General features: G+C 39.8%; 1 protein-coding gene across 1 annotated transcript in view; it reads right to left on the minus strand.

Annotated features, from left to right (window-relative positions):
* ATRN (attractin) overlaps nt 1-23,026 on the minus strand; it is a 184,712-nt gene extending 161,686 nt beyond the window's left edge. The window contains exon 1 of the mRNA XM_052650648.1: nt 22,656-23,026. Coding sequence (XP_052506608.1) covers nt 22,656-23,026 — 371 coding nt within the window. The remainder of the gene's footprint in view (nt 1-22,655) is intronic.
* Between the last annotated feature and the right edge of the window lie 1,530 nt (nt 23,027-24,556).

The following is a 24,556-nucleotide window of genomic DNA, read 5'->3' on the forward strand; positions in this document are numbered from 1 at the left end:
CCAGCTAAGCTCATGCCTAGACCCAAACAGGTAAGTTCACCAGAGATCAGCCAAGTCTTCCAGACAACCACAATCATGAGCTAAATACTCCTTACTGTTATAATGATAACACTGATAAAAGTAATAAAAATTAAAAATTTCATTCCTATCTACTATACTAATCAATTAGGTTTAGCATTAGCAACAAAATTGTAGATCCAGGAGTAAATCCAATAGAAACAAGTATGTGAGACCATTCTGAAAAAAGTTACAAGAATTTACTTAAAGATATAAAATATACCTAAATAAACGGAAATATAAAGCATGTTCGAGATGAGAAGACTCTAATCATAAAGATGACATATCAGTATCTGGTGAAATTTGAATTAAAAATCTCAACAAGGATTTTTGTTAAAAGGAACAAAGGGCTGAAAACAACAAAAGGAAGTTTGACGTTTTATGTAACTAAGGTATATTTCAAATCTGTATGTGGCAGTACGGGTAGAGGGAAGTATACTATTATGTAAATGGGACTGGGACAACTGGTTACCAAAAAAATTATTTATTGTTGTTCAGTCACTCAGTCATGTCTGACTTTTTGTGATTCCACAGACTGTTGCAATCAGGCCTTCACTATCTCCTGGAACAGCGTGGTCAAACTCATGTCCACTGATTCAGGGATGCCATCAAACCATCTCGTCCTCTGTCATCCCCTTCTCCTCCTGCCTTCCATCTTTCCCAGTATCAGGGTCTTTTCTAATGAGTCAGGTCTTCGCACCAGGTGGCCAAAGTATTGGAGCTTCAGCTTCAGCATCAATCCTTCCAATGAATATTCAGGGTTGAGTTCCTTTAGGAATGACTGGTTTGATCTCCTTGCAGTCCAATGGACTCTCAAGAGTCTTCTCCAACACCACAGTTCAAAACATCAATTCTTTGGCACTCAGCTTTCGTTATGGTCCAACTCTCACATCACATATATGACTACTGGAAAAACCATAGCTTTGACTATATAGACCTTTGTCGGCAAAGTAATGTAATTTTGAGCATTACTTTGCTAGTATGTGAACTGAGTGCAATTGTGCAGTAGTTTGAACATTCTTTGGCACGGCCTTTCTTTGCGACTGGAATGAAAACTAACCTTTTCCAGTCCTGTGGCATTAAGTTACTACAACAAACATAAAATATAAAAATAAACTGCAGGAAGATGAAAGATCAGAAAGTGAAAAATCAAACAGGGTCAGTAAAGGAAAGGAATTTTTTAATATAACAAAGAAAAGAACAAGCCATAAAGGAAAAAACATGATAAAGTGATTACATGAAAATTTAAATTTCTGTTTCAACAGAAATAAAGTTAAAGACAAGCCATAATTGCCACTGGTAATATAAATTGGCTAAATCTCTATGGAAAGCATTTTGGCAATACCCATCAAAATCTAAAATGCACATATCCTTCTGAAGAAGTAATTTTACTTCTGAGAATTAAACCTAAAGATAGACCCAGGGAATTCCCTGGTGGTCCAGTGGTTAAGAATCTGCCTTACAGTGACACGGGTCAGGGAATTAAGCTACTACATGCCACGGAGCAACTAAGCCATGTGCTGCAAGTATTAAGCCTGTGCACTCTGAAGCCCATGTACCACTACTACTGAAGCCTCACACTCTGGAGCCTGTTTGTCTCAACTACTGAGCCCATGCATCACAACTTGAGAGTCTATGCACGGCAACAAAAGATCCCGCGTGATGCAATGAAGATCCTGCATGCCACAACTAAGACCCAATGCAGTCAAATAAGTAAAGACAGACAGACCCCTCCCTCAAAAAGAAAAGACCCAGAAATGTGTGAAATGACATGTATACAAGGTCAAACAACATCTTTACATAAATTAAGACACAACCATACAATGGAACACCAAAGAAACTTTTTTTCAAATGTACTGGTACGAAACTAGCTCTAAGATATGCTGTTCAGCGAGGGCAGAGAAGGAAGAGCAAAGTACAGAACTATGACACTACAGCCTGCAGAAAGGAGACCAAACACAGTTAGACAAAATGAGGCAACAGAGAAATGTTTAATGAGGGCCTAGAAGGAATGAACAATCATTCAGTGATGAACACCACAATAACTCAAATGAAAAATATATGAGAATGAATCAATAGAAAAATAACAGGCAGAAGAATGGATGAGTGAGCTGGAAGAAAGAATGATGGAAATGACTGCCATGGAGTAGAATAAAGAAAAAGAATAAAAATATGAGGACAGTCTCAGAGACCTCTGGGGCAACATTAAATGCACCAACATTAGAATTATAGAGGTCTCTAATTAGAAGAGAAAGAAAAAGGGTCTGAAAAATATTTGAAGACATTGGAGTCGAAACTTCCTTAACATGGGAAAGGAAACAGTCACCCAAGTCCAGCACAGAGCGTCCCAAACAGGAAAAACCCAAGGAGAAACATGCCAAGACACAAATTAATCAAACTAACAAAACTTAAATGCAAGTAAAAATATTAAAGCAACAAAGGAAAAGCAACTAGTAACATACAAGGGAATCCCCATAAGGTTAACAGCTGATATTTCAGCAGAAACTCTGCAGGCCAGAAGGAACCAGCACTATATATTTAAAGTGATGAAAAGGAAAAACTTACAACCAAGATTTCTCTACTCAGCAAGGAACTCACTCAGATTTACAGAGAAATCAAAAGCTTTACAGACAAGAAAAGGTAAGAAAACTCATCACCACCAAACTAGCTTTACAACAAATGCTAAAGGAACTTCTCTAGGCAGGAGAAACTAGAGAAGAAAAAGACCTACAAAAACCAACCCCAAACAATTAAGAAAATGTAATAGCAACATGTGCGTGCATGCTAAGTCATTTCAGTTGTGTCTGACTCTTTGCAACCCTATGGACTGTAGCCTGCCAGGCTTCTCCATCCATGGGATTCTCCAAACAAGAACACTGGAGTGGGTTGTCGTGCCCTCTTCCAGGGGATCTTCTCCATCCAGGGATTGAACCCTCATCTTTTAAGTCTCCTAAATTGCAAGGCAGGTTCTTTACCACTAGTGCCACCTGGAAACTCCAATACATACTGATAATTACCTTAAAGGTAAATGCTATAATGTTCCAACCGAAAGATACAGATTGGCTGAATGGATACAAAAACAAGACCCATACATATGCTGTCTACAATAGACACATTTCAGATCCAGGGACATATGCATTTTCAAAGTGAGAGGATGTAAAATATATTCCATGCAAATGGAAATCAAAAGAAAGCTAGAGCAGCAATACTCATATCAGACAAAATAGACTTTAAAGACAAGAGACAAGGAAGGACATTATATAATGATCAAGGGACCAATCCAAGAAGATATAACAATTATAAAAATTTATTCACCAAACACAGGAGCACCTCAATACATAAGTGCTAACAGCCATAAAATGAGAAATCAACAGTAACACAATAATAATGGAGGACTTTATAACAGTCCACTTATACCAATGGATAGGCCATCTAGACAGATAACTAATATAGAAACACAAGCCTTAAATGACACATTAGACCAGACAGACTTAATTATTATATACAGGAAATTCCATCCAAAAGCAGCAGAATATATTTTCTTCTCAAGTGCACCCAAAATATTCTCCAGGATAGATCACATCTTGGGTCAGAAATCAAGCCTGGTGAACAAGAAAATTAAAATCATATCAAGTATCTTTTCCAACCACAACACTATGAAGTTAGAATTACTGGGAAAAAAAAAAAAAAACTGTAAAAAAACACAAACACATGGAGCCTAAATAATATGCTGCTAAATAACCAAGAGATCACTGAAGTAATCAAAAGGAAATAAGTATCTAGAAACAAATGATGATGAAAACACAAAAACCCATAGCCTATGGGATGCAGCAAGGGCAGTCTTAATAGGAAAATTTATAGCAATACAATCCTACCTCAAGAAACAAGAAAAATCTCAAATAAACAACCTTACCTTACACCTAAAGCTACTAGAGAAAGAACAAAGTTAGTAGAAGGCAAGAAATCATAAAGAGCAGAGCAGAAATAAAACAAACGAAGAAAACAAAAACAAAGATCAGTGAAACTAAAAGCTGGTCCTTTGAGAAGATAAACAAAATTGATAAATGTTAGCCAGACTCATCAGAAGAGAGAGAATTAAAACTAATAAAATTAGAAATGAAAAAGGACAAGTTACAACTGACACTACAGAAATACAAAGGATAAAAAAAAAAAACATACAAAGGATTGTAAGAGACTATTAACACAAGCAACTGTATGTCAATAAAATGGACAACCTGGAAGAAATGTACAAATTCTTAGAAAAGTACAACCTTCTGGACTCCCCTCATAGTTCAGTGGTTAAGAATCCGCCTGACGATGCAGGGGACATAGGTTCAATAACTCGTCCCAGAATTTTCCACATGCCAAGGGGCAACAAAGCCCATGTGCCACAACTACTAGAACAGCACTCCAGAGCCCGCAAGCCACAATGACTGAGTTTGTGTGCCTCAACTACTGAAGCCAGCACACCTAGAGGTCTGTGCTCCAGAAAAAAGAAGCCACCATAATGAGAAGCCCACGCACCGCAACTGAAGAGTAGCTCCTGCTTGCCACAACTAGAGAAAGTCCACACGCAGCAAAAAGGACCCAGTGCAGTCAAAAAAAGAGTACAACTTTCCAAGACTGAACCAGAAAGAAACAGAAAATATGAACAGACCAATCACAAGTCATGAAACTGAAACTGATTCAAAAGTCTTTCAACAAACAAAATTCCAGGACCAAATGGCTTCACAGGCAAATTCTATTAGGTTGGTACAAAAGTAATTGCGGTTTTGGACTGTGAATTTTAAATCATTATAACTAGGCTCAAACATATCTTTATTAATCAAAATATGAACCCTTACAATCAACACATTTTTGTCAAAGAGAAATAGAATTTTGTTTATTCATGTAGCATAAAAACCTGTGCTTCAGGATTCAACTCTTGGAAAGCATTTTCTGCCTCCTGCTGGTTGTGGAAGCATTTTCCCTGCAAAAAGGTTGTCAAGATGCTTCGAGTGATAGTCAATTGGCGAGAGGTCAGGTGAATACAGCAGATGAGGCAAAACTTGAAAGACCAATTCATTCAACTTTTGAAGTGAAGGTTGTGCAGTGTGTGGTCAGGCACTGTCATGGAGAAAAACTGGACCCACTCTGTTAACCAATGCTGGCTGCATGCATTGCAGTTTTCGGTGCATCTGACTGATTTGCATACTCTCAGCAAATGGATTCAGATAGCTTATCAGATCAGATGGGCAGCAGACCACCAAACAGTGACCATGACCTTTTCTGGGTGCAAGTTTGGCTTTGTGAAGTGCTTTGGCGCTTCTTCTCAGTCCACCACGAGCTGGTCATTGCAGGCTGTCATATAAAATCCACTTGTCATCGCACATTACAATCTGATCAAGAAATGGTTCATTGTTGTTGCACAGAATAAGAGAAGATAATAATTCAAAATGGTATTTTTGATTTCCAGTCAGGTCATGAGGCACCCACTTATCGAGCTTTTTCACCTTTCGATTTGCTTCAAATGCCAAATGACCGCAGAATGGCAGCTGTTGAGTTCTTTGGCCACTTCTCATACAGTTGTAAAAGGATCAGCTTTGATGACGGGTCTCAATTGGTTGTTGTCAACTTCTGATGGCTGGCCACTGTGCTCCTCATCTTCAAGGCTCCATCTCCTGTACAAAACTTCTAGAGCCATCACTGCAATCATTAGCAGTTCCTGGGCTAAATGTGTTGCTGATGTTGTGAGTTGTCTTGACTGCTTTAGACCCATTTTGAACTCAAATTTAAAAATTGCTCGAATTTGCTTTTTGTCTAATACCATTTCTGTAGTCTAAAATAAATATAAAATAAACAGCAAGTAATAACCAAAACAACATAAAGGGGGAAATGTGCTTTTAAAAGATTTATCACACAACCACATTTATTTAAGAATGTATTCCAATATCAAATGGCAAAGTTCAAAAATGCAAATCCACAATTACGTTATCACCAACCTAATGGCAAACATTTAGAGAAGAGTTAACACCTATCCTTCTCAAACTCTTCCAAAAATCTGCAGAAGGAACAAGCTCACTGTAGAAGGCTATGATCACCCTAATATCAAAACCAGACAAACATATCATACAAAAAAAGAAAACTGCAGGCCAATGTCACTGATGAACATACACATAAAAATCCTCAACAAAATATTACTAATAAACTAAATCTAACAATACATTAAAAGGATCATACACAATTATGTGGGATTTATTCCAGGGATGCAAGGATTCTTCAATATATGCAAATCAATCAATGTGATACACTACAATAACAAATTTAAGAAAACAAAAACATATGATTATCTCAACAGATGCAGAGAAAGCTTTTTGTCAAAATTCAACACCCATTTATGACAAAAACTCTTCAGAAAGTGGGCATAAAAGGACCCTACCTTAACAAAATAAAGCCCACGTGTGACAAATCCACAGCAAACATCATTCTTGATGAAAAACTGAAAACATCTCCTCTAAGATCAGACACAAGACAGTGGGGTCCACTTTGCCACTATTATTCAACATAGTTTTGGAAATCTTACCCATGGCAATCATTGAGAAAAAGAAAATGAATCCAGATTAGAAAAGAAGTAAAACTATCACTGTTTGTAGATGACATGATACCATACATAGAAAATCCTAAAACTGCTACCAGAAGATTACTAGAGGTCATCAATGAATTTGGTAAAGTTTCAGGATAAAAAATTAATACACAGAAAGAAGACTTGAAACAATCTCACTTCCCACTACCACAAAAAGAGCAAAATACCTAGGGATATACCTACCTCAGGGGGCAAAAGACTTGAAGGCAGAAAACTGTAAGATATTGATGAAAGAAATCTAAAACAACACAAACAGATTGAGAAATATACCAAGTTCTTGGATTGGAAGAATAAATATTGTGAAAATGACTATATTACTCAAAGCAATCTACAATGTAAATTACCAAAGTCATTTTTCACAGAATTAGAACAAAAAATTTTACAACTAGTATGGAAACACAAGAGACCCGAAATAGTCAAAGCAATCTTGAGAAAGAAAAGCAGAGCTGGAGGAATCAGGCTCCCTGGCTTCAGACTATATTATAAAGCTAGAGTAATCAAGAGATCATGGTACTGGGCACAAAAAAAGAAAATAGATCAATGGAACAGGACAGAAAGCCCAGTGATAAACCCATACACATATGGTCACCTAATCTATGACAAAGGAGGTAAGGATATACAATGGAGAAAAGACAGTCTCTTCAATAAGTGGTGCTGGGGAAACTAGACAGCTACATGTAAAAGAATGAAATTAAAACACTTTTCTAGTATCATACACAAAAACAAAGTCAAAATGGATTAAAGACTGAAATGTAAGGCCAGATAGTATAAAACTTCTAGAGAAAAACATAGGCAGAACACTCTTTGACATAAATCATCAAGATCTTTTTTGACCTACCTCCTAGAGTAATGAAATAAAACAAAAACAAGTGCACCCTGATTAAACTTAAAATCTTTTGCACAGCAAAGAAAACCATAAACAAGATGAAAAGACAACCTACAGAATGGGAGAAAATATCTGCAAAGCATCAACAAGGGATTTATCTCCAAAATATACAAACAACCCATGCAGCTCAATATCAAAAAAATAACTCAATCCAAAAATAGGTGGAAGACCTAAATAGACATTTCTCCAGAGAAGACACGCAGTTGACCAACAAACACATGAAAAGATGTTCAACATCACTAATATTATAGAAATGCAAATCAAAACTACAATAAGGTATCACCTCACACAGGTCAGAACAGCCATTATCAAAAAATCTACAAACAATAAATGCCAGAGAGGATGTGAAGAAAGGGGAACCATTTTACACTGTTGGTGGGAATGTAAATTGATACCGTTACTAAGGAGAACAGTACAGAGGTTCTTCAAAACACTAAAAACGTAACTACCACATGACCCAGCAATCCCACTCCTGGGGATATAACTATAGAAACGCGAAAGTGAAAGTCGCTCAGTCCTGTCCAACACTTTGGACCCCATGGTCTGTATAGTCCATGGAATTCTCCAGGCCAAAATGCTGGAGTGGGCAGTTCAAAAAAGATATATGCACTCCAATGTTCACTGCACTACTTACAATAGCCAGGATATAGAAGCAACCTAAACGTCCATCAACAGAGGAACAGATAAAGAAGATGTGGTACTCTTCAATGGAATATTACTCAGCCATAATAAAGAATTAAATTGGGTCCTTTGCAGAGATGTGGATTGACCTAAGGGCTTTCCTGATAGCTCAGTTGGTAAAGAATCCACCTGCAATGCAGGAGACCCCGGTTCAATTCCTGGGTTGGGAACATCTGCTGGAGAAGGGATAGGCTACCCACTCCAGTGTTCTTGGGCTTCTCTTGTGGCTCAGCTGGTAAAGAATCCGCCCACAATGTGGGAGAGCTGGGTTCGATCCCTGGGTTGGGAAGATCCCCTGGAGAAGGGAAAGGTTACCCACTCCAGTATTTTGGCCTGGAGAATTCCATGAACTATATAGTCCATGGGGTCCCATGCTGTATAGCCCATGGGACTGACCTAGAGACTGTCACAAAGAGCAAAGTTAAGTCACAAAGAGAAAAATAAATACCACATATTAATGCACATATGTGGAATCTAGAAAAAAGATGGTCTCACTTGCAAAGCAGAAACAGAGACACAGATATACAGAACAAATGCATGGATACCAAAGAGGAGGTGGGGTGGGATGAATCAGGAGACTAGGATCAACAACATATACACTGCTATGTATAAAACTGACAGCTAATGAGAATCTACTGTATACCACAGGAGAAAAATAAACAAAGATGATTAACAGAAAAAAATAAATTAGACTTCATTAAAAGTTCAAACTTTTGTATATCAAAAAGCATTATCAAGGTTGTTCTTAAGAAAAACAAGAAGCAAAATGAGATGAAATTATTTGCAAATCATGTATCTGACCAGGGTCTAATATCCAGAACATATAAAGAACTCTTACAACTCATCAATAAAAAGACAAATAGTTTAAAAAGCAATGTACTTGAGTGGACACTTTTCCAAAGAAGATATACCAATGGTCACAGAGGCACATGAAAGGATATTAAGAACCAATACTCATTAGGGAAATATAAATCCAAACCATAATGAGATACCAGTTATACTCACTAAGATGACCATTCACTCATTTATACAAATAATTTTATAACAAAAAATGAATAAATGAGTGAATTAATGTATGAATAAAACCTCAGAAAATAAGTATTGATGAGAATGTGGAGAAAATGCAACTCTCACACAGTGCTATTGGAAATGTAAACTGTTACAGTTGCTATGAAAAAGTCTGGCTTGTCCTCAAAAAGTAAACATCAATTTACCATATGACCCAGCAATTCCACTGCTAGGAAAACACCTAAGAGACATACCCATATATCACCCAAAAACTTATACATGAATGTTCACAGCAACATTATTCATAATAGGTAAAAGGCAGAAACAACCCAAATGTCCATCAACTGATGACTGGATAAATAATATGCGGTATGCATACAATTCAGCCAAAAAAGGAATGATATACTAATATGTGATACAACATGGATGAGTCTTGAAAACATTACATTAAGTAAAAGTCAGTCTTTTACCACATATGATAACATTTACATGAAATGTCTAGAACAGAAAATCCACAAAGAGCAAGTAGGTTGTGGTTGTCTCGGCATTGAGAAAAAGGAGGATCAGGAGTGACTGCTAACAGGCATGGGGTTTCTATTTGGCACAATGAAAATATTCTGGAATAAGATAATGATGATGGCTGCACAACTTTATGAGTATACTAAAAATAATATAATTGTATACTTTAAAATGGTGAGTTTTATCCATTTATCAGATCAGTGGACAGAACTTATAACCCAGATGGAAAAAACTGTATGGAATTAGGTAAAAAAGGGCAGGGAGGGTACAGTGCAAAATAGACTGTCAAAGCGTATTTTTATTTATTTATTTTACATACGTATTTTTAAAAAGAATGAGAAAGGTCAACAAAGTGGTATAAAATTTGCATGTGCCAAATAAATTTTGCAAAGTAATATAATGGTTTTTTTTTCAGTAACTCTGTAATACACCAGAAATTATATTCTTGGCAACTACATAAAGCCATTTTTTTAAAAATGATGTATGTCAACTGTACATCAACCTAAAAGTATTCAAGGAAGTAAACAGAAGTTTTCAGTTATTTTGGTGGTGCTTCAAAAGTATGAAAACTCTAGAGAAAAAACATACATACACAGGTATGCAAAAAGATATATAAAAAGTGTTCATTGTAGCACTACTGGTAACAGCACAAGATGGTAAACTCTAAATACCCAGCAGCTGAAACACATGTAAATTAAGGGGAATTCTGTAATCCTAATAGCTATGAAATCAACTAGAACTACTTTTATCAACATAAACATCTCAAAAGCATAGAAAAACTAGGTTGGGCGGCGAGAAGTTATAGAATGACTACTTTATATTTATAAAGCTTGAAAACATGATTTTATTTTTGGAAACAAGACATTGTGTGTGTGCATGTTTATATATATGTGGATTTGTGCATCTGTAGTGAAAAAGAAACATGCAAGAGAAATAATAAACATCAACCTCACCACACTAGTTACCTCTGGGGAGAGTTAAGGTAAACAGAATTAGGGAGGAGTAATATAGTGACTCTGGTGATATCTATAATATTTTATATCATAAAACTTTTATTATTATATAGTAATAATAATATGAAGAAAATTCAGAAGAGCTAGGTTGCAGGCACACAAATGCTCATTTCATGTTTCTTTGTATCTCTTCCATAGGCTGGACCATAAGGAAGGCAGAGAGCCAAAGAACTGATGCCTTCAAACTAGTGCTGGAGAAGACTCCTGCAAGTCCCTTGGACAGCAAGGAGATCAAACCAGTTAACCTCAAGGGAAATCAACCCTGAATACCCACTGGAAGGACTGATGCTGAAGCTGAAGCTCCAGTATTTTGGTCACCTGATGTGAACAGTTAATTCATTGGAAAAGTCCCTGACGTTAGGAAAGACTGAGGGCAGAAGGAGAAGAGGGCATCAGAGGATAAGGTGGCTATGGCATCACTTATGCAATGGACATGTACTTGGACAAACTTTGGGAGATGGTAAGGGACAGGGAGGCCTGGCATGCTGTAGTCCATGGGGTCGCAAAGTCAGACACAACCGGGCGACTGAACAAGAGACACATAAAACACGATGCTGCGGCCAGTGCAGCAGGGAGGGACTGAAAGTGGTCAACACAGTTTGGGAAAAAGAAACTAGAGACAGAATTAAAGTTTTAAAGATAGGACCGGGGGACTCAAGACCTCTTGGATGAAGAGCCTTGTTCCTCGGAGCCACATCACCTTTATTTACTGTCTTGGCAAGCAAAAAGTATCTGTTGTACTACGATGAAGCCAGCCTCCTGTGCCCCAGTCACGTCTCCCATTTTATTGATTAAACTATCTTTGTTATTCTCTTGTACAAGGGCTATCACCTAGCTGGAGGTCACAGACTCCCATATGCCTTGGGAAAACATCTTAGTGTGTGCACAAGCAGCATTCTGAACTTGCGCTGACCCGGCATTCCAAGGTCCACACTATGTTCTTCCTTAGCTTAGCAGGGTATGACGACCCCAACTAATCAACCCAATGGACTTTTATTTGGGTTATGCAGTATTGCTAGATTTTGCTTTTATTCTTTCCCCTTTGTGATTTTCTCACAGCTTAGCCAGAGCAACAGGCAGCTGACTACTAACCTCTACCATGTGATGTTTAAACATATGTTAGGGAAGGGTATGAAATGATCTAATTCTGCAAATTTGCCTCAAGATAATGTTGCTAAACCTTCTGATCAAAATCCTTGTGAAACTTTGCAAGATGTCTCCAATATTTGAAAAACCAATGTGAAAGGGGAAAATTAAGCGACAATTACCACCAGTTTGGCCTTTCCATTAAATTTGGAAAAACCATCCACACAGGAAGTATGCTATTTGTAAAGGAATGCTTACAAACAGCTAAAAACCACTATCATTTTATCATTTAGAAATAATACCAAAAAAATTTCTAAAAATAATTTTAAAGCACAAGTGCATGAATAACAAACATAAGGACAAGAAAGTTGTGTATTCCTGAAGCATAAAGCAGAGCCAAATACAGTATCTATTTTAATATGCATCTGATCCCCAAATTAAATGTCACTTTTTATTCATCTATAAATAATGTTTTTCCTTACTCAATTAACTAAAAATATATTAAACAACATGTACCACATGTTAAAGAGGGGAAAGTCAAATTTTTCTTTTTATATTGTGAATATCATTACAAGCTATGTTCAAAATGCATGTTATAACCTTTAATAGGAAATTACTTTTAACTCCATTTAAAATCATCTTGTCAAAAACAGGATATATTTTTTAATGTGTAACTAAGATAGTCTACAAGATTATACATTTTTGTGAAAGGATCTGTGAATCAGAAACTATAGGAAACACCGGTCCAGAGATTACTTTTGCATCCTTTAACAGTACCTGACACAATTTCAGCCTCTAATACTTACAGACTTATTAGTAAACATATTAGAAAATTCTTAATTAGAATGCAAAAAGGACCAAGAGGAATTAATTGGAAAATTCATTCAACGTAATAACTGTACACTATTAATGTCAAATTCTAAAAAATAAAGATGCAATTCAGCCATAACTAAAATTAACTTCTATAAGACAAAAAGAATAAACATGTAAGTATATAACCTGTAAAACATGTAAAAATGTAAACGTAAATACAGTCCATGGGGTCACAAGAGTCGGACACAACTTAGTGACTAAACCACCAAACCACCACCACCACCAAAATGTACTTAAAAAAAAAATAATAAGGAATAAAAACCAAAAGGATAAAATCAAACCAGAGACTCACATGTTTAAAAAAAGGCAGTTAAAAGTATATGACACTAATAAAATGAGGGAAAAGAAAAAAGCAAGACAAATAAAAGAAAGTCACTCTGAGGGGGATAAATTAGAAAATATCAGGCTAATAACAAAGGACCAGTCTAAAAGTACAGGGAGAAAAGGAAAAAATAGAAGGAAAAAAAGGATTAGATTAGTATATAGTATATGAATCAGAGTCACTTATGCCAAAATATATCTGGGAAATCACAGAAATTGGTAAAGAATAAAAATGAGAAACTAATTTAATGAATTTCTAGATACAATTATTTTGTAAAGTACAACCACAATTTCATTTTAGTTTTAGAAACAAGATTGTGTTTAAAGAGAAAACTCAATGATTTCTGTTCAACCATGGTACAAATTTATTAAATAAGTTAGTCATAATTAGTAAAAGCTATTTGATCATAAACATAGTCTGCTTTTTTCCTGTATATTTATCTGTCTTCCATACTGTAGTAAATGCATTTGCTTATCTTAGGAACTTTTCACAGAGGTAAAGTTTAAATGTCAGGTACTTGCTTTCAAACATGTCATAATTTGTGTGTGTGCTCAGGCACTAAGTTGTTTCCAGCTCTTTTCGACCCCCTGGTCTGCAGCCCACCAGGCTCCTCTGTCCATGGGATTTTCCAGGCAAGAACACTAGAGTAGGTTGCCACTTCCCCTCCAGGGGATCTTCCGAATCTAGGGATCAAGCCTGCATCTCCTGTATCTTCTGCATTGGCAGGTGGATTCTTTACCACTGAGCCACCTGGAAAGCTCCTGTCGTAACTCAGGCAATTATATTAACACATTCTTGCTAAATTTTTCGTTTTACTCAATGAACATATTTTTACCTATTCATCTAAAAAAAACTCTTCCAGGAATTAGCCAAAAATTTTAAAGGTCTATTATTTCAGTATTTTACATAAAGTTTTCACCCAAAATAAAAACTTCACATAACATAAGCACATATTTTGTTGCCTCCTCCCATAATCCTATCTATTTTCCCTGTCACAAAATCAAGACATCAATAACTGCCATTCAATGACTTGGCTCTACTACACTTAACCACAGGGCAGTTCTAACTGCAGTAACCTCAACGTTCCACATAGCGGGCCACTCACCGAATACATTTCTGATGAAAACTGGGAACCAGCATCTCATTACACGATACAATATTTCCCAGACCATTCTCAACTTTCATCATCAACACTTACTGAGTATTCACCAAACAGCAGGTTCTACAAATAGGCAGGGGCATCGCTGTCCTCACCTGCCCGCTACTGGACCCATTTTCTAGTAACATTATGTGTGTTTTCTTTTCTCCTTTCCCTTCTCAGTTCATACCATCTAATGGAGTTGGACCTCAACCCCCATCTCCAAGAGGTACTCAACTCAGGTCTGATTGGTCAGAACATTCCCAGGACCTGAGCCACAGTGACTGCTTCAGTAAAGGACAAGTGAGACTCTCACCCCTCCTTATCTGTTACTCACTCCTAAAGAAGAGCTACTCTTTTCTAGTTTGATTTAGCTTTTGGAGACATCACATGAAGAAAGCCTGCCTGCAAGTGAGGCCAGTAAAGAGGCAAGGAGAGAGAGACTGGTTGCCTGGATTTAGCCACATATGAAGCCAACAATATTCCCTGGACTTTTCTGTCATAGAAACCAATAAATCTCTCCTATCTTTTTCTCTCAAGTTTGCCTGAGTTGGACATCTGTCAAAAATAGATTTCTGACAGAAAGTGTATCCAATACAATTCACAAATAGGGTGACAATTAACGAGCCTTTGAATGTGAAACTAGATTTTTTTTTAAAAGGCTGAAGTATAGGACAGTGAGAACAGCCTGATCCCGAGCTGGAAGTTGGCAATCCCAGTTATGCAGAATCAAAGAAACAAGTTAAAAACACTGCCTGTGGTAACTTAGGGTTTGCATCATGTGCCCAACATGACTGGAACATTGGGAGACTCAGCATTACAAAGTCAGTAATTGAGACCATATTATCAAGTTCAAGAGGATAAGGCCCAGGTTGGCAACCCACTCCAGTACTCTTGCCTGGAAAATCCCATGGACGGAGGAGCCTCGTAGGCTGCAGTCCATGGGGTCGCTAAGAGTTGGACACAACTGAGCAACTTCACTTTCACACATTGGAGAAGGAAATGGCAACCCACTCCAGTGTTCTTGCCTGGAGAATCCCAGGGACAGGGGAGCCTGGCGGGCTGCCGTCTGTGGGGTCGCAGAGTCAGACACGACTGAAGCGACTTAGCAGCAGCAGCAGAAGCAGCAGCAGCAGCGGTGAAACAGATGAAGGGAATTTAAAGTTACAAACACCTAATTATAAAATAAATAAGCCACAGGTATGCAATTTATGGGGCTTCCCAGCTGTTTCAGTGGTAAAGAATCCAACTACCAATGCAGGAAGATGCGGGAGATATGGGTTTGATCCCTGGGTTGGGAAGATTCCCTAGAGGAGGAAAAGGCAACCCACTCCGGTATTCCTTTTTGGAAAACTCCAAGGACAGACAAGACTGGTGGGCTGCAATCCATGGGGTCTCAAAGAGTCAGACACGCTAAGCAACGGAGCAAACATGCATATAATAAACAGCATAAGGCATATGGTCAATAATACTGTAGTAATTTTGTATGGGAACAGTTACTAGACCTATCATAGTGATCATGATACTAACATCATATTGTACATAAACTATACTTCAATTAAGAAACAAAAACAGGGAATATCATGGTGGTCCAGTGGTTAGGACTCCTCACTTTCACTGCCAATAGTAAGGATTTGATCCCTGATCAGGGAATTAAGATACTGCAAGGTGCACAACACAGCTTGGAATAGAATGGAGTATACAAAACAAGAGCATAAAGCCCAAACTCCTTTGTGTGGAATATAAAGACTTCAACGAGGTGGTTCAGTGGTTAAGAATCTGCCTGCCCATATGAAAGACACACAGGGTCAGCCTCTGGTCCAGGAACTAAGATGCCACATGCCACAGGGCAACAAAGCCCATGAGCCACAACTATTGAACCTGCATTCCAGAGCTCAAATGCCACAACTCCTGAGCCCACGTGCTGCAACTACTGAAGCCCATGAACTCTAGAACCGCAACAAGAGAAACCATCACAATGAGAAGCTTGTGCACCGCAATCAGAAAGTAGCCCCTGCTCACAACTCGAGAAAACCCACAGGCAGCAACAAAGAACCCTGCACCACAATGAAGACCCAGCACAGTCAAAAATAAACAATTAATTTTAAAAAATACTTTAATGATCTGGCTTATGTCCCTCTGTATATTAGGGATTGTTCTATATTGTAAGGGATAGGAAATCTAAATCTGACTTAAGAAAAATGTTACCTGTAGAACCTCATAAAACCACAAAGTGTAGCTTCAGTCAAGGACTTATCCAGAGATTCAGAATATCATTAGGTCTCCAGCTCCACTGTCCTCCTATCTCCTCTCTTCTAGGAATTGCACTGACCGCAAGTGGGCTCCAATCACAACAGCAATGCTAGCTATAATAGTTCTAGGCCCTACATCCTCACCACACAAACAGAAGACAGCAACACATCTCCTTCATAAATGCCCACAGAAGAGAGGTCTCCAGCAAAAGTCCTGAGATTCACTCTGCCTGAGTCACCTTAGGTCACATGCCTACTTCAAAACAATCACCAAAGTCAGAGAGTGACATGCTCTGATGGCTTAGCCTAGGTCAAGGATGCACCTTGAAGCTGGAGGTGACTGAGAAGGGAAAACCAATTACACTTTTCAGTCTCACACCCTTCCATTGTATCTCTTACAAGTTATGCTCCAGTGACACCCATTTACGTTGAGTTCTCTAAGTGTTGTGAGTTGAACGATGCCACTGCAAAGGATATGTTGAAGTCCTAACCACACCATACCTGTGAAGGTGACCTTATCTGGAAACAGGGGCTTTGCAGATTTACTTAAGAGAATGTCATATTCACACATCTAATATGACTGGTGTCCTTACAAGAAGAGAAGAGACCTACAGGCAGAGTGCCATGTGAGAAGCAAGAGATGGAAGCAGAAACTGAAGAGACTCATCTACAAGCCAAGGAATGCCAAGCATTGCTGGCAATTTCAGAAGCTAACAGAAAAGCACGGAACAAATTCTCCCTTGGAACCGTAAGAGACAGCATCACCCTGTCAACACCTGATTTCAGGCTTCTGAACTCCAGAACTGGGAGAGATTAAATTTCTGATGTTTTAAGTCACCCAGTTTATAGTACTTTGTACCACAACCTTAGAAAACTAACACAACAAGTAAGATTAGTCCATGATTCTCTGACTTTGCACAAACTCTTTGCTCCTTCTGGAGTGTCCTCCCCCAGATTGTCTATTTACACTAAACTTCTCAGATCTGCCCAAATGTTCTCTTCTCTGTGGCACTTTCCACCAGAACCCACAGCACAGTTAGTCTTTCCACCACACAATAGTCCAGTACCACATATTGCCCACATTTATATTATTAAATTGTAATAGCCTGTGCACATAGCTAACAATATCAACCCTTCAGAATTATGAGCTCTTCAAGGGGAAAGCAAGACTTGATTCTAACCCACCTTCACAGCCTCAAGTCAGGGCACAGTATATCTAACATATATAGTAATCAATCAGAAGCTACTTATGAATTGAATAGGCCGATGGCTCATCTCAAAAGATAACAAGCATGATTTCAGAGAGTTGGCTATTCTAGATTATAGAAAACTGAAGATGGGCCTTGAGGTAGAATCTAGATAAAAAAGAAGAAAAGAAAGAATGTGGGGATAGGATGAAGGGGGGTGATGAATTTAGCAAATATGCAGAAAAATTATTACAAAGTAGAAAGGTTGGATTAGGGAAAAGGGGTTATATGTAAAGCATCTTAGGGCCTTCTGCTGAGGGTCATTTTACAGATAACGGAGTTAAAAAAAAAAAGAAGAACATTTCTGACCAAGACAGCAACCTAAGTTCTCAGGGGATTATATGACACAGGGTAGAATGGATTCCAGAGGTGCAAGAAACGAACAGAGGCAGATCACCAATGAGGCGAAGGGCCAGGTGCACTAGGGTGGAGCGGAAAGAACAGAAAGGAACACATTCCTAAGACTTTAAAGAAGAGAGAAAAACAGAAAGAGCAAAAGACTACTCCTAAGTTTTGATCTTTGGTTATCTAAACTAGGATTTGCTACTGAAATAAGAAGTACAAAGGAAAGCACTTCTTTTAAAAAAACACTTTTTTTTTTTAACAATAACAAGTTTGGTCTTCAATACGGCTCAATATGAGGTAACAACACAACATCCCAAAGAAGATGCCCAGCAAACACTGGAAGACAAGACAATGAAATTTAGGGAAAAAAAAATAAAAGGACAGAAAGACAAACATGGCAGTCATTCAGGTACATTTCTGAAAGTCATAATACATATGACATGAAATACATATACACAGCAGAATTTCATTCCTTCACTCAATAGTTACTGAGCACTATGTCTCAGGCACTGCTCTAGGCTCTGGGAATATAACCGTGATCAAAAGAGATAAAAATCCCTGCCCTCATGGGCTTATATTCTACTGCGAAAATTCATAAACATACGCTTAGGGCTTCAGATTACTTCCTCTTAGTAATTACCATAAACAAGGTAAGTATTTATTTTACCTTTCTTACCATATTTTATTTTCCAGAATTTTCACTTCACTAGTTACAAAAGTATATGCATATCCTCAGACCAGTAGCCAGACAGATTCAATGAATTTAATTTTTCTTTTATGCTAGCTTTCCTGTTGTAACAAACCTATTTTCCCTCTTTTGTTTCTCAAAGTGCTAGAGAAGGAAACAGCAACCTACTCCAGTATTCTTGCCTGGAGAATCCCATAGACAGAGGAGCCTGGAAGGCTATACAGTCCATGGGGTCACAAGAGTTGGACGCAACTTAGCGACTAAACCACCACATAAGGTTCTCAGTAGGTTATTGTATTCCACTTGCCCAAAAGTTGTATAGCAGGAACTTAAAAGAATTAAATGCATATTAACTTCATAAATGAGCTTAACATCTTTTCTTTTTAGCTTAACATCTTTACTTTCTAACTTAATGGGATATATTTATCCTCTAAAGAAAAACTTTGATAGTGATATTACAAGTAGAAAAACATGATTACTGAATCACACAAAAATGAATGGAAGTAGCACTGCTCTGGAAATCATCCACAAAATATTTCATAGTTATTTTTATTAAACTGACATCATTAACCTTATCCTCTGTAATTAATCATTTCTACAGTATCTTACATTTGAAAAAAAATGAACTGACTTTCTAATTACAACCACACAATACTCCAAATTTTAAACAACATCCTCAGTTATCCTGAAGATTAAACGGTACAATATACATGAAAATGTTTGGCCAGGTCTCTGGCATGCAGTATGGACTCAGTAATAACTTTAGGGAATCTAATCCTATTATTACCTATGTTCCTTTCAATTAATGAAAAAGATCTTACTATAGCAATTGTAACACAGGATTTACGGAACTTAAAGGCTTAAAAAACACACCAACTTGATGCTGACCCAAACCAGAAAGGTAGTCATTCTAATGTCTCTTAGGTTAATAACAAATAAGTCTGTAAGTTAAATCAAGATACAAACTAACATATAATCAAAACCAACATTCCACTCTTCCCCTAAAAAATCATACAACTAAAAATTTAATGGAAGGTTTTTTTAAAGACTATAGACATAAGTTTCTCTTACTTTCATTTTTTTAAAATGCAAATTTCAGAAGCCCACAAAATACAATGAGATTATCAGAATGAAGGTCTTAACTGTTTGCCCAGAAAAGAGCACTGACACTAGCTGGAACTGGCCCAAATGGAGCATCCTCAACAACCTGGGAAGACCCTTCACTCTCACATGACACCATCTGAGACAACGTGCATCAAGACTGCCTGTTCCCCCTAGAAAGTGGTTCTATTCCAATCCTCTGGACAGTCCTCATGCACACTTGGACCTGCTCTCTCTATATGTAGATGACGCTAACACTTACACCTGTCCCACAGGTGGAAATCCTGAAAGTACTCCCTCCTCAGTGTGTGCAAAATTAAACATCTCAAATCTGCTCCTCCTGTGTCTCTGCGTCTGTTAATGATACCACCATCCCCTCAATCACCTAAGACAGAGTCTAGTTTTCACTCCCTCACCATCCCCCTCTCTTCCCAAAAGCAAGCCAGTTTCAAAGAAAGATCAGTCATTCACCTCTATAATACCACCTAGCACCTATCCCTTCCTCCATTCCTACAGTTTATCTTATGTTTTCATTACTCCTGACCTGACCCACACCAAGGTTCCAATCTAGTTGCCCATCATCTCTCATGCTTAAAATGAGTCCACCTTCTCTGAACATTATAGACAGACTGATCTAGCAACATATGTCCCTCCCCACCCTGTGGGCCCCCACTGCCTACTAAGGCATCCTAAATTTTCAGAACTTGAAAAATTCCCTTCTGACCCAACTATCCATTCACCTGGACGTGCTCAAATTCAAAATGCTTTGGTCCCATCTTCAAAGGCCATTCCTGCTCTGGCTCCAATCTGTAATGACTGTAATGTCATGAAAACAAGATGAACAATGCTATTTTACTGCTCACAGGCTAAAGGTCAAAACTTTCAACCCAACCAACAGGGCTCTACGTGGCCTGGTTCCTGCTTATCCCTTCAGTCTTGCCATGCTTCCCTTTGCTCTCTCTGCTCCAGCCACTTGGCTTTCTATCCATCCTGAAATGATCCTTCTCATCTCCAAGCCTCTGTACACACCGGCTCTTTAGCAGACCACCTCCCGTGTAGGTAGTGGGATTTCACCCTTCAGATAGCAACTCAAAAGCCACTTATTCAAACACTAACCTTACTTTTCCAAACTAAATCAAGTCCTCCATTTGCTCCCTTCTCTTCACTTTCACAGCGTTAAGAAAAATGATAAGAAATTGATTACTACTTGCAAACTAGAATGTAAGCTATAGAGCTGGACAGTGTCTGTCTTGTTAACCACTGTAATTTCATAACATAATCCAGAGTTGCCCTCAACAAGTTGTTGTAGATTAATGTAGTTCATGAGCCAGAATTATATTACCCAGAACCCTAAGTAAGGGTACAAGGCTGGCCATACTGTACAAATCTATTTTGAAATCACTTGCTTTCTCCATAAACAACAAAAAACTCATTTGCTCAATGTTCTCCAAGTTCCCTTGAAGATATGACATTACATGAGCCTATAATTCTACTGTTCCAAACTTCTCTCTCACATTTCTCCTCTATATACCCTGCCACTAGAATATTTCACTTCTGGTCTCCACAATTTTGTTTGCATCCTTCGTTCCATCTGGAATTTTTTTTTTTCCAGCTCCACATTTCCAAATCCTACTTATCCTCAAAAGTTCAAAATCAGTGTCATCTCCTCCTCAAAATATCCCTGCATTCCCTCAGCTAATCACAGCTTCTCCACTCCTTTGCTTCATTCAGGTTTCAGACCAAATGTCACTTCAAATGAGTGTCTTCTCCTAAAGTTACCAACTGGTTATAATTCTCTACACGGTCTTATTTTCTTGACAGCACTTACCATAAAATTATGTTATTTTATTTCATCTGTTTACTTAACTGTCTCTCTCCCTTCTAGAATGTGAGATCTATGAGAGTAGGGACCCTGTCTGTCTTGTTCTCCCTATTTACCCTCTCCTCCACATTTGACATCAAAAATGTTCAGCAAATATCGGCCAAAGGCATGTAGTCCTTATGATTAGGGTTATCTATGCAACAGATTTTTCTCTAGCTATATTCCAAACTCCTTGTGGACCAGACCAAAGTCTGGCTAATCTATTTGTATTATCCAGCAATCCTTGCACAACGAAAGCAAATAATAGTTACTACTAATTAATGAATGATCTCTCCAAGAGGTACTGCCCTGAACCAGGCCAACTCAGAACTCCACATTCTCTAGAAACCAGGGCAAATAGGAACCTCCTTCGACGCCCTCTCCACGACAGACCTTGTTCCAATCGGCCTCCAGTGAGCGTCCAAAAGCTAGTTTCTTTACTTCCTTTAGCCAGTAACCACTGGTTCTTCTATCTCTAGTATCTCACAGTCCAACCCGTTTCCCTTCTATCTCCAGACAACAAATCTCTCCAAGGGCCCTGTGTCTTCAGAGTACCCCACCATCTCCAGTAAGTCCGGGAACTCATCAGACCCTGGAGAACGAGGGGATGTTCAAAAAAAGTGTTAAGGTAGGCTGGCTCTCTCACCTTTTCTTTTACCTCGTTTTTTCCGAAAGAGGCCCAGTTTCATAGATTGGCTTTGATACTCTTCGGAATCGTAAGCTTTCGTCCCACGTAGCTTTCGTCCCTTTGGGGTGCCCCCACCCTTGCCTAGCACCTTTTCAACTTCTAGTACCGAAGACCCCAGGCCAGAGACGAAGATCTTCCCGGAAGCAAGTGGTCCTGAAACACGATGGGGCAGCCCTCCTCTCCCCACTTTCTGTGGGGCATCCGCCTCCAGCCTGGGGCCGTCTTGAGCGACCCTTAGCCTCGACCTCCGATACTACCTCCCACTCACCTGAAGCGGCCCCCGCAGTGCTGGCATTGCTCGCCCACCCAGCCGGCGGGGCAGACACACTGGCCGGTGCCAGGGTTGCAGCGGCCGCCGTTGACACAGGGCCGGTCACATTCCTTGGCCTCGGCTGCGGCTGAGCCCGACACCGCCGCCGCTGCCGCCGCGGCCTCAGCCGCCCAGGGAAGTAGCAGCAGCGGCGGGAGCAGCAGCAGCAGCAGGCGCCGCCGCCGCCGTGGGAGGCGCAGCCCGGTCTGCAGCCCCGGCCTTCCAGCTCTAGTCGCGTCCCAGTCCCGACACCGCCTGCCGTTCCTGCTCGTGGGCGCTGGTGTCACCACGGTCCTCCTCACCCTCGCCTCAGTCGCCGCCGCCACCATCTTCCCCGGGCTGAGACGGTGTCCCGTGAACACATATACCTACACACACACACACGCACACGCACACCGCACGGCCGGCTCAGCTTCGCCTGGCCGTGCGGGGCGGGACTGTGCCGACGGTGGCTCGGGCGGTCAATCCTGAGGGCGGGGCCAGAGCTGCGCGGGAGGCGGGGCCGGCGCGTGCGTGCGTGTGTGGGCGGGGCGAGCGGACTAGCGTCATCTGGAACGCACTTCGCTGAAGGCGGGTTTGTAACGCAATGTGTGGGGGGTTTAAGAAGTTCTCCCCGCCTCCCTCGACCTTGGTGTCCGGGAGCTCTCGCGCTTTAGTTCTATTCATTCGCTTAGCACGGCCGCGCCTGGGTAGCAGTCATGAAGCACCCTCTTCCCGTTGGTTGCTCGGAGCCAGTCGCTTCTTAAGCCAAGCCGGCCGAGTTGAGCGCTGCTGTCCAGGGACCCTGGCTCCAGTCTTCACTCTACCCCAAGTTTCGCTGCGGGGCAGAAGGGGCCTAGGAGTCTGAGTCGTGAAATGGTGCTAGCTGCGGTACTGTAGGAGTGCTGCGAGCCTCTGCTCTGACCTTTGTAATACAGTGTTAACGAAGCAACACGTCTTGAGAACCTATGGTCAATGAATGCCTAGAACTGAAGACACACAGCAAGGCTTTCCTTGATACAGCCTGATTCAGTAGCAAACCAGACCCCGCACCTTTAATTCGGTAGAGGAAGTTTGGGGTTACCTTGTTCGCCACTGTTTGCCCTCCAATCTAAAGGGCAGCATAAAATTAGGAACTGGAGCCTCCCCCTTTCTGCCTCCCGGCCTGCTTTAAACACACAGGTCTGCTCCTAGAGCGCTTCTTGTCAGGTAGTATGTTACTTTGGTAATCCGCAATGAAACATGCCTGCTGGCAGTATAACCTTGTGTGGTCCCCAACCCTGGAATCTGGACGGACCTGTGACTGGATTTAACCAAGAAGAAAGTGGAGAAAGTGATGATGGGCACGTTCCAGGTCTGAGCCTTAAGAACAACGCAGCAATCCTGATGTTGAGCTCTTGAAGTCCTGAGCTGCAGCTTCTTTTCCACTGTGCCACAAAGAGAGCATTTGGAGGAAAAGTAGGAGCCTGATTAACACCAAGAACTGAGATCCAAGACACAAAAATCTGGTAAATCCATCCCAGCTGCGGGACCAAGTCAGTGAAGAAAGAAGCCCTTGTTCCAGCCACCTGGGCACTTCCACGTTACCTAGAACAGAGGCAAGTCTTTCCTACTTTGCCTTATCCAAAATCCTGAGAAATTATACACTGGCTTCTGTTTTAAGCCTCCAAGTTTTAGAGAAATTTGTTACTCACCAACAGATAACCAGAACATTGTCTGACATAAGGCTTGTGCTGTGGCAGAAACTCCCATGGCAGCTGTCTCAGAGTTTGGGCACCTTGCAGTCCCTAGGAAACAAAGAAAGGCCCTCGCACACTTTGAAGCGTCTCTTCATAGAGCACAGAATTCTAAAATTCTAGGATGTACCTTATATATCCAGG

Source organism: Budorcas taxicolor, chromosome 13 (genome assembly GCF_023091745.1).
Source record: "Budorcas taxicolor isolate Tak-1 chromosome 13, Takin1.1, whole genome shotgun sequence".
Lineage (NCBI taxonomy): Eukaryota > Metazoa > Chordata > Mammalia > Artiodactyla > Bovidae > Budorcas > Budorcas taxicolor.